The 12157-nt window shown below is 36.9% G+C and overlaps 1 protein-coding gene across 1 annotated transcript; it reads right to left on the bottom strand.

Annotated features, from left to right (window-relative positions):
- Positions 1–4776: 4776 nt before the first annotated feature.
- Positions 4777–9620, bottom strand: cmtm7 (CKLF-like MARVEL transmembrane domain containing 7). Its single transcript, XM_079165181.1, has 5 exons — positions 9428–9620; positions 8003–8179; positions 7453–7551; positions 5675–5756; positions 4777–4879 (listed from the first exon to the last, which is right to left on the bottom strand). The coding sequence occupies exons 1-5, from the start codon at positions 9539–9541 to the stop codon at positions 4866–4868; spliced, it is 486 nt and encodes a 161-aa protein (XP_079021307.1). The 5' UTR covers positions 9542–9620; the 3' UTR covers positions 4777–4865.
- Positions 9621–12157: the final 2537 nt, after the last annotated feature.

The raw sequence follows: 12157 nt of genomic DNA, 5'->3' as shown, positions 1-12157 counted from the left end.
CCTGATTTTAAAGAAAGATGTGACATGAGCGAAACCTCTTAACACCGTAAGTGGAGTTGTTACTGGTGTAATATTATATGCAAATCAAGATGTAGCATGTTTTCTGTTAGTTCAATATACAAATGGTTTATATGAAATAACCACATGGATTTATTTGTTCAATCCTGTGTGAATTAAATACTTAACAAGTGAAAAATAATATGATCTTCTGAGAATATTGAGTTAGAATGTGCTTATTATCAATTATCAATCAATTATCCAGGTGATTGTGCATCGCGATATCTCGATGTATATTTTTCTGGTTAAATAGAAGTCCGAGTAGGGAGAAGGTCAGTGTGGACGAACGGGTCAAAACACGGGACTTTCACCCAGGAGACCGGTGTTTGTGTCCCTCGTAAAAACCAACAGTCAACGTTGAGTTATTTTTAATTTAGTGGGCTACAAATGTAATTATTTTAACCCAAAACCATGAGCTTTTCTTTCCTAACCCTAACCAAGTAGTTTTGTTGCTTAAACCCTAAAAACGTAATTTTGTTGCCGATAAATTGTTTCTCTAGTTTTAGCACGTTCGTGCTATTACCATTAAATGCGCTGTTAAGAGGCCGTGATCATTTCACGTGTTTCTGTTGAATCAAACTATCCTAAAAATAATGGATGGAACATTTTTTGGATTAAGCACCATTGATGGAAAACTTTTAGAAAAAATAGAAAAAAGTAGGTCTTTTTGCTAACGTAAAATATAAACTTACAGTACATTTACAGTAATTTAAGCTTATCACTGGCAGCAGAGACAACCCTAATAAACAGCATGAATTCTACAGCGTAGTTTATGATTTCGATAATTTATTTAAATTACTTAATATATTTTACCTTTTTTTTGTTCTACTTTCATCTGACGTGCTACAACGTTTTTAGATTTTATTCCACGTAGCTCACAGTGGGAAACTGATAGACCGCCGTCATCACACAGTGTGTAGAGCTTTACGAGACGCACCAGAAGTAAGACAATAATCTGTATTTAAACGCGTTGTAATTTTTGCCCGTAAACCGAAACTTCCACACGGTTTATAGTCAGAGTTAAACATTCGATTGTAATCAGATTGGACGAGAATCCTTCAATTCTTCACTCGGAGCAGCTTCAGAGGAAACGTAACACATTCAGTGTAAAACCCCGAAAGCATCGCACTTAAGATTTTTTTTGGCATCTGATCAACAGTAAGGCAGTAATCTGAGGGTTGAACGTCTCTGACGTGAAAGCAGAGTTCAGCTTCACATCATCCAGAGGTTTTTTTTGTTTGAAGAAATGGCAGGAAGGTTTCCCCACTCGATCCCAGGCCGCGCTCGATTTAATTTAAACATGACTTTTTTAATTCTACAAACATTACTCGAGAGAACCACTGCAGCTGCAGAAATAATTTGATTGGTTGAGTTAAACCACAACTTTTCCTTTTAACTGGTGAACTTTAAGAGCATGAAAGAAGTCTAATTCATATTTAAATATGTTTATGGGGCAGCTAACGTCCTCAACTAGATACATGTTAAAATCAGTAGCAGCTGACTTAATAGTAATTCCGTTTAAAAGAAAATTAAGTAAAAATAGTTATCGTGGCTAACAAACAAGCCTGCGTTGATATTATCAACAATGTTAGACTAGAATTAGCTTGTTAGCTAATGCAAGCACAGAATTAAAATGAGTAAAATCATTTTTAACACATATTTCAGTGTTTCAAAGTTGTTGCTAGGTTAGCATATTAACTTCTGTCTTTGTTAAGAGCTTATCAGTCCTTACTATCAATCTTCAATCGATAAAACTTCCCTGTTAATTTGAAGTCAACTAGTTAAATTAGTCAGCTAAACTTGGGGAAACAATTTAATATTATCAAAAATGGAGAACGAGTTATGCTAGCATTAGCTTTGCTAGCTAAATGCTACAACATAACTTAAATTAGCAGGAATAGTTTTAACTCATTCATCACGCTGCTAATGAGCTAACCTACGTCAGAAAACTAACTGTAGGGAGAAAACAAGCTAGCATTAGCTGACTAGCTACTTTTGTTTTTGGATATTAAACCTTTTGTAAGTAACTTGGCATTAAATGTATAAGTCATTATCTTGTTGATTCTGATTAAAGTTACGATCTTTTATTTGGTTGCGTGCTAACATGGCCACTTTTGTTAGCTAACTAGCTATAGCTAACCTGCTAGCTATAGGTTACGTAACATGGTTAGAACCTAATTTTAAAGTCTGCAGCAGTGCGCTTCGTCACTTAGCGATCAAATGTTCAGTCCATCAGAAATGTTTGTAGAACTAAAAGACAAACTGCATTCTAATCACTACTTTGAACCACTTGTGTTCTATTTGTGCTCAGATACTAGAAATCTACGGAGCTGGAGGACCATACGATGCGGAAATCTGTGCACATAGATGAATAAAGTGTTAACGCTCACTAAATAAAGAGCACAAATCAATCAAAGTCAGGCAAATGGGGAAAACACATCAACATGTGTGGATAAAGTGAGATATTTTGTGCTTTAACAGTCAAAGTGACTCTTAATTATTTTCTACGCTGGATATTTACATTTTTTTATTATTTTTCTGACGCCAGTTATTAGTTATTGTGCTTTCATTCAACTGGTATGACAATTAAATAAAGCTTTTTTCAAATCAATTATAGTTTTGCCATTTAATCTGAATGCCAGACGCATACTTCAGTATTTTTTATATTATCTGTGCAGATTTCTTATTAATCTGTAGGCCTATATACATTTAAATGATTCACATATATGTTTAAATTCATCTAGAATTGTTCCACACGTATATTTTATTATTTTTTCACGGTTTATTAATCCATTTGTACATAATCGGTGTGTTGGTTTTATTAATCAGTACATGTGTGTTATTAACTCATGCTTAGGTCTTATTAATCCGTAGGCATGTCTTCATCGTATCTTTATTTATGTTGTTAATAATTAATCTGCACAATGTTTTGTTAAACTGGGTTCAACTTTTATCAATCCGTACATATACATGTATTTACCGTTGTGTACGTTTTAAATAAATACATACATTTTATTAAACTATGTGTGTTTGATAAATCATTAATCCATGTGTACGTATCAATCCATACAAAATCCATGGTTTCTTTATAAATATTGATGTTTTTTTAACAAACTTTATCAATCTGTTCCTGTGTTAAATTAATGAGCGTTAAATTTATTAATCTTTGCAAACAGATTTCCAGTAATTTCTTTTTACCATTTGACCCCCAACTCCATAGAAATCATAACCACATTATTAGTTTAAAGTGGACTCTACTGATGTGCTTTCTCAAAATTCAGATTGAATTTAAATTCAACATTTAACAGTTTTTTGTTACTTTCTGTTTTTAAAGCACCAAGGACAGTCGTGAATGTCCCGTCTGTGAGAAAATCTGCACCGCATGTTGTAGTGAAACTGTAATAAATGGCGTCCTTTGATAATGAACTCATGACTGCTGATTGATTTAATGGAAGTTAATGTGAAGCTTCACACCCAGATAAAGAATATAATGGTACCATTAACATCTCAAATCAATGGTGCACTTTATTTTTAAAAACAGTCATGAAATTACAGTTTGAAGGATATTGTTGGTGTTATTCATTTTTGATATATTTTTATTGTCAACAAATCTCGTGTGCGGATTAAAATCCTCACTACTGTCTTGACTTCCTGTCTCAGCTCAAAGCCCATTGGTTCCTACTGAAGACGTAAATCTTTAACAACACAAATAGTTCCATCAGTTATTTCCTAAAACAGCTGGAGTTTTCAAATCAGACAAACGGGAAGAAATAGCACATTTTTTCAGCGGATTAATCCATATTTAGTGCTCTAGTGAGTATTTTGGTATAAACCTGTTAGCAGATTAATTCATTGTTGGTTTGGTTCTGCACATTTGTTGACAAATAGGAAAAATATTTATTATGACAGCACTTATCTTTAATTACAGACAAATGTTGCATTTTTCCTTGATTTTTGTGTTTGTTTGCATTGTTAGCATGCTAATGTTGACTTTTGTTTCAATTCACAGAATCCGTTAGCATGCTACTGGTTTTATATTTTTTTAGCACACATTAGCCCCTGAGTTATGTCATTAGCATGCAAGTTATTTCCTGTACATTACATTAAACATTAGCTTGGTAATGTTTGTTAGCACACTAGAATAATGACAAGAATATTTTTTGTGTGCTAGCAGAAATTAGCATAGCAGGCTAACAGGGCTTTACTGTGCATCTTGTCATTGGTGGGCATTTAATAAAAAGGATTTTATTAAAGAAGAGATTAATGCGTCCGTGGTCCAGACTGCGTTTAGCTTTAGGAATTTAAAAAGTAGAATAAAAAACGTTGGAATGAATGAAATATTTTATCAGGAATCGAGCAAATCAAGCTAGTAACTGTAAACCACCGAAGAAGAGGCGACTCGCGACTGCGGCTGATTTTGGCGGGAAAATCTTCTTGATTGTTATTTTGTTTTTTTATGGCACACAACAGGAAGAGGGCGCTGTTCTTTTAGAGCTCACGCTGCTTCAACTTGTCTAAAAAAGCTTCTCTAAATACTTGATAAGCAGGAAAATTAAAAACATCATCTGTTGATACACTGATGGTTTAAATGTGACTTCAGAAGTCTGAGAGGGAAAGTAAATGTTTTCTGGAGAAATAACTACTGTTTACTGTAAAGCAACAGCTGGTCCTGGATCAGCTGTTCCATTACCTCTGTAGAATGAGTTATAATCCAATCAGGTTGATTATCCAGGTGGTTGCTAGGCAGAAACCAGGACACAGCAAACTGCCGTCACAGCACAACTGGCTCCTTCATGAAGGATCACTTCTTACACTGCTGCACCTAAAGGGAAGGAGGGAAGGATGGAGGGAGGGTGGAGGGAAGGAAGAATGGGAGGATGGAAAAGAGGGAAGAAGGAAGGGACAAATGAAGAATGGATGGACGAATGAACGAAGGTATGAGGGAAGGATGGAAGGGAGGGAGGAGTTAAGGATGGAAGGAAAGAATAAAGGATTGAGGGAAGGAATGAATGAATGGAGGGAGGTAAGGAATGGAGGATGAAAGGAAGGGAGGAATGAAGGATGTAGGGAGGGAAGGGAGGAGGGGAGAATGTAGGAGAGGGATGAAGGACAAAAAGATAGAAGGATGGAGGGAAGGAAAGAATGAAGGATGGAGAGAAGGAAAGGTGGAGGGTAGAAGGTCAGAAGGAAGGATGGAAGGAAAATAGAAGGTAAGGAGGGGTAGAAGAAGAAAGGAGACAAGATAGGAAGGAATAGAGAAGGGATGGGTGAAAGGAAGGAAAAGGGGAAGGATGGAAGGAAGGAATGGTTGAAGGGTGCAGGAGATAAGGAGGAATGGAGGGAGGAAAACATCACAGAGGAAAAAGTGATGAAGGAATGATTGAGAAGAGAAGGAGACACTAAAGTGTCCTTCTCTTCACTGCAGTAAAAATAATCTCCATCTTGTCTGATGATCACTTCCTGTTATAAAACCCAGATAATCAGATTTTCTGCTTTTCACTTGTTCGTCTCCGTCTCTTTAACGGCTAATAAGCTTTAGCATTGATAGCATTCCTCACTGAAACCAACAGAGTCAACACATTAAATATAAAACATATATTAATAAAACCAGACGTACCGGTCTGATGGGAGCCGCAGGTCACACTGTAAGAAGTCCACAAACTAACGGCCATCAGGAACGTCGCTATGAAGCCAAACACCTGCAGACAGACACACAACAGGTTAGCAATTAGCATGTTAGCATGAACATCACTGTCTACTTTAGACTGAGGGAAGGAAGGGAGGCTGGAGGAAAGGAAAGGAGTGGCAAGGGAAGGAGGGAAAAGAGGGAGGAGTTATGCGGGAAGGAAGGAATTAATGGTGGATGGAGAGAAGGAAGGGAGAAACAAATGAAGGTCAGAGGGAGGGAAGGAAGGAATGAAAGAAGGAGGGAGGGAAAGGAGGAATAAAAGATGGAGGGAAGAAAGGGAGGAGGGAAGAATGGAAGGGAACGAGAAAGGATGGGAGGAAGGATGGAGGGAAGAAAAGAATAAAGGATGGAGATGAAGGGTGGAGGGAAGAATGGAAGGGAGGGAGGAAGGATTGAAGGATGGGGGAAAGGATGAAGGGAAGTAAAGAACAAAGGATGGAGATGAGGAAGGAAAGGAGGGAAAATTGGAAGGAAGGGAGAAAGGAAGGAAGGACACTTAAATAAAGTTATTTTTTGTGTGAGAAAAGTCTTAAAATAAACGTGTTTATAAGAAGTTGACGTAGTCGTCATGACATCACCCTTCTTCGTCGCCATGTTGTTGTTTTGTTTGTAACTAATGAAGAGAGGTGACCATATTTGGACATATTTATACAACCAGAGGAGTCGCCCCCTGATGGACATTAGAGAGAATGCAGCTTTAACACATGAAGCTCTGACTTCCCTTCAAAGAACCGGAGGTTGTCTGATATCTGAAGAATAACGAGTTGTGAGTCAACGTGACTTCCTGTGTAATTAAGAGTTCGGACACACGGACAGAAGCAGGAAGGACGGAGAAACTCCCAACGGGGTTTTATCAGCTTCATCAGCGTGGAGGTCTCACTCTGCCTCTGCTTTCAGGAACCACGAAACGTCAAAACAAATTTGCAATGAGTGAATCGGGATGAAAAAAAAACAACTTAAAATCAAATTTCATTAGTTTGAACTAAATTAGATGAAAGAAAAAAAACGTACTAAACTGAAATGAAATCGGCAACGAAGACGCTTTATACGCAGCTGATGTGTTTCATTTTCACACTGTCATGCAAATATTTCAGAATAAAAGCCTTGTGTTAACAAATGAAGGGTCTCTGTCTACAGAAAGATGCTAGAGTGCTTTTATTTTGAAACATAAACAGTGAGATTTGAGTTAAAAATATATATTATTTTTCCATGTCTGTGACATATTCTACACATAGACTGCACATCAGAATAAGACGTAGACATGGTGACGTCGCTTATTGGTTTGTGGATGTTTTGAAGTCTCTAGTTTGGCATTTTGGCCGTCGCCATCTTGTTTTTTTTTGCAACCAGTGAACAGGAAGTGACCATACCTGGACTGAGGAGGAGTGACGTAGAGACGCCGTATATGTCTCTGGTAGAGACCTGTCAATCACTGTGTAGCCCCGCCCCTAAAGCATCCCCTGCTTTATGGTCTGTTTGACTCTAAATGGACCATCATTTACTAAATGAACATCATGCTGTATTGAAGAAGACTTGAAACTAGAGATTGAGACCATAAACTCATGTTTACAATGTTTACTGAGGTAATAAATCAAGAGAGAAGTAGAGTCATTTTCTCATAGACTTCTATACAACCAGAGGAGTCGCCCCCTGGTGGACACTAGAGAGAATGCAGGTTTTCCTCGTTGTGAGTCTTTTTAACGTACCGATCCGGCCACCAGCGCTGAAACTCCTCCGCACTTCACAGCAGCGACGATGGAGGCGATGACGACGAGGACGGTCCCGACGGAGTAATGAAAGAACTCCTGAAACAGCAGACGAGGGTTTAATCAGAGACTCGGATATATAACAATAACACAATATTTATCTTTAAAATTAAAAAAAGTGTTTCTTCATAAATGTGTTTAAAGGCATAAAAGGCCATTCCCGGACTACGGGAACGAAAACTCTGCCGGTCTAGTTCATAGCGCCGGTTAGCATCATAGCTAAGCTAACAGTTAGCGACGCCTGGAAGGATACATCCAATCAGAGGCAGAGTACGCGCCCAGTGAATCATGTGAATCCTGCCTACATACAGTCACAATGTGAGTCGATATATCCTCAGATTTGAATTAACAATAACAGGAAGTGATACTTCCTTCCTTCTTTAGTTAACTAAAGATAAGTCTTCCTGTTCAGGTACAGAAGTCAGATTGTAAAGGAGATCAACATGCAGACGGTTTCATAAAGAGCTTGACTATGTTTATTCCTGCTCACCGTCAGCGGCCAGTTGATGCACGGCATCTTGGCCTGCAGCCTGAACAGGTGCATGAGGAAGAAGATGAGGAAGGCGATGAGGAACCACAGCGTCACCACCTCGAAGAATTGGAACGCCGCCCAGCTGGGCCAACCGCGAGCACAGTGGACGCAGAGGAAGGCCACGAGCAGAGCGATCTGAGAGGAGACAAATAGTCCGGTTTTATCTCTTCTAACACTTTGAGTCCATTCAACCACCAGAGATCTGAGATCAGAGATTAGAGCTCAAATATCAGAGATCAGAGATCAGAGATCGATCTTTCACTACAACAGAATAAAGATTTGATGCTGAGGGACAGTAACACACTAAGGATGTGGAATACTCTAAATAATGTGTATTTAAACTGTAAAAACAGACATTAGAATATACAAAATGAATATAAATATTGTGAAAGTTAGGACGCGTGTCATATTTAGGAGTGTAACATAGATTTACGATAATATTATGGGATGTTATTTTGGCTCATTAAACATAACTGTTCCTTTGATTCCTGTTTATTTATGGGCTGTGCGACGCAGAGTAAATCACAATATCAACGATAAATCAATATATTATATATATTATATTATATATCAATAGTAGTGTTGAATATTGGTGCTTTCACTAGATATTTATAGATATTTAAAAACAATAAATCATGAACAGTAATGTGGATATAATGCTACGCGAGGAAAGATCATAAATAAGAGCGAGAACAGGAAATGACATCACTTCACTGGAATGCAGCATTTAAAATACATGTACGTGTATATACACACATGTATATACACACACATACACACATGTATATACATGTGTGTATATACATGTGTGTATATACATGTATATACACATATATACACACATGTATATACACACACATACACACATGTATATACACACATGTATATACATGTGTGTATGTGTGTGTATATACATGTGTGTATATATGTGTATATACATGTATATACACACATGTATATACACACATGTATATACATGTGTGTATGTGTGTGTATATACATGTGTGTATATATGTGTATATACATGTATATACACACATGTATATACATGTGTGTATATACATATCAATACATATATATACAAATACATATATTCACATATAGATATACTGTATATGTATATACATAAATGTATTTAATAGTTTTGTACTTGAGTAGATGTACTTCGTTACTCTCCACCGCTGCGCAGCAGTAACGGTATTTACGTCAGTGTGTCACGTGGTTTAAGGTAAACATGAATAAACACCAGACTCCATCCTAATAACCGTGATTTTAACGGTTTACGTGAGCTCCGACCTCCCGGTGGGTCGGCGTGAACACAGTCCGCGTTCCGCTCCGTTATCCCGGGTAACGTCCGGTAACGTGCGGTAACGGTTTTCTCACCATCTGCCCGATCTTCAGCAGTCCCGGGATGGTCCGGGTGTAGCCCAGGTTCAGGACTCCGTCACCGGACGTCCTGGTCGTCGTGGTCGTGGTCGTGATGACGGTGTGCGACATGTTTTGACGGTAGACGGCCTCCGGTAAACAACTCGGGAGTGTTTTCGTATGTTTACACGAGTTAAAGAACTGCAGCAGAACTGGTAACGGCCCGTGTGTCGGTGCGTTACACCCCGTGTCAAGAGAACCCGGATAAACACGGCAACTTCCGGCATGAGGTTTCAGAATAAAAGGCAATCTCAATATTTTGTCTTTTCAATTAAGTGATACATTTAAAGTATGTACAAATAAATAAAGTAATACACTTACTAGATTTCTTCCAAAACTTCATTTGGAAATAAAATATTATATACATTTATAATTATAAAAAAGTAAAAGAAAACATTATTAATACTAATAATAAACAGTATTGCACTTTCAGGTGAAAATCTCAAAAATAAAACAGAATCTATCTGTTATATAACATCAGGAAAACTTCTGTTGTTATTTCAGCTGCAACGTTATTGTCGTATTTTGAAAATACTGCAACTATAAATGTTTCTTTACCATCATCTGGAATTTATATAGTTATCATTTTATTTAACTTGACGGTGTCAAATAATGCAGAAACAAACGTGTCGCCTTGTGTCAGCTGAAGAGTTTTTGAGAACTTGCTTTTTTTAACTACCACTTCAACTCCTTTCAGTGTTTTATCTTCACGTCCTTTAATATCCTCACATTCAGCTTTTACCACATTTACTTACTTACATGTTTTAAAGCCTGTTAAACATTTTTATAGTTCAGTTATCAGATTAAATTAACACTTTTAAATCATAAACATGAAACTTTTCATGAATCAGCTTCAGATTCACACCTTCAAAATAAAACTTTATTGATCTCAGATAAGAAGCCTGTAGAACAGCTTCACTGTCAACCTGACCGCTCGAAGTACATGTTCGTATACATCGAGTGTATTTGAATGGTTGAAATGTAATATGTTGTCATATTTTAACCATACGTGATAATTACAAATGTGTAATTTTCTGATATTAATATTATTATTATTATTTCTGATTTTAATATTATTATGATTTAGTGGGTTTTATTTGTAATCTTGTCCCATGCGTTCTGTGTTTCGTCTACTTTATTTATTCTATTTTATTTATTTTAATTTTAAAAGTGCTGTACAAATAAAGTTAACTATATATTATTATTATCATCATTATTATTATTATTTTATTATTATTATATATTATTATTAACATCATTATTATTATTATTATAGATATGCAAATTAAATGATACAATATTATAAATATACAGTTTATATATGTTTTTCTTACACATAAAGGAATATATATATTCAAAAAATACATTTTAAAACGTTTTTACATTTAACAACACAGCTTCACAGACCGATGCTGTCTTGAATTGTTGTTGTGTTTTCGTGCCTTTATTTTGAAGCACACATCCGGTGTATCCTGGCTTTATTTTGGTGGAATGTGTGAGTGATGACAGCTCTGAGGAGGCGTGGTCTCCGTCAGGAAACACTGCAGCACTGAAAGCTTCCAGAGACCCAAACACACGAATGTTCTCCAAACACAGAGCTGCTGTCAGGACGTTTCTCTACACACACAATGAACACACAATTTATACACAATGAACACACAATTAATACACTATGAACACACAATTTATACACGATGAACACACAATAAACACACAATGAATACACTATTTATACACAATGATTACACAATGAATACATGTTAGTTGAAATTGAATGGAAGTACGTTTTTGGCTTTTCAAACTCTTTGGAAATTGGAAATGATTATCATCGTATTATTATTATGTTATTATTATTATAATATATGATTATTTGATGGTTTGTCAGTGTTTCCTTCACGCTTCCTGATTGAATATTTATTTATTTAAGATGATCTGCTGAAATACGATGAGTCACAGTTGTGAGCAGCTGCATGATTCGTCTGAATGTTTCACTAAAACTGCTCTCGTGAATAATTTACTGACTGAACTGGAGGAGAGAACAGCAAGGCCTCATGGTAGTCGTAGTCACTGAACGCTATCAAAGTCATTTATTTTCTGATAACAAATCAAAAGGTTCAACCTGCAGCGACTCTGAACGTAGAGAGCCACAGCTGCCAGAGACCAACACTTCACACTTCTAACAACATCCTGTGGCCACAAAGTGGTGAAACACACACCACACACCATGCATCACACACAACTATACACACACACACTTACACACACACACACACACACACACCTATACACACACACACACACACACACGCACACACACACACACACACACACACACACACACACACACACACACACACACACACAGGAAGTGAAACCTGCAGCAGTTTCTGAACTAAAACTCGAAGTTGAGCTTCAGCAGAAGAGTTTATAATCAGCAGTACATTTGCTCAAGTACCGTACTTAAGTACACATTCAAGTACCTTACTTGAGTATTTCCATTTTTCTACTACTTTACACTTTACTACACTTCATCTGTAGAGACATCTTGTTCTCCAGAGGACAGTTTTTTATCCCCTTCCTGTCCTCTAACAACATTTAAAGACTTTTACTTCGTTAAGGTTTTGAATGCAGGATTTGTACTAGTAGTGGAGTATTTTCACAGTGTAGCATTAGTACTTTTACTGCAGT

This window comes from Pholis gunnellus, assembly GCF_910591455.1.
Source record: "Pholis gunnellus genome assembly, chromosome: 8".
Lineage (NCBI taxonomy): Eukaryota > Metazoa > Chordata > Actinopteri > Perciformes > Pholidae > Pholis > Pholis gunnellus.
The sequence above is the reverse complement of the archived record's forward strand: the minus strand, read 5'-3'. Positions and strand labels throughout refer to the sequence as shown.

Coding starts and splice junctions, on each gene's coding strand:
- cmtm7 (XM_079165181.1), bottom strand. CDS start 9,541: ATGTCGCACACCGTCATCACGACCACGACCACGACGACCAGGACGTCC. Junction 8,180..9,427: donor TGCTGAAGATCGGGCAGATG/GTGAGAAAACCG, acceptor GTCTCCTCTCAG/ATCGCTCTGCTCGTGGCCTT. Junction 5,757..7,452: donor CAGCGCTGGTGGCCGGATCG/GTACGTTAAAAA, acceptor GTCTGTCTGCAG/GTGTTTGGCTTCATAGCGAC.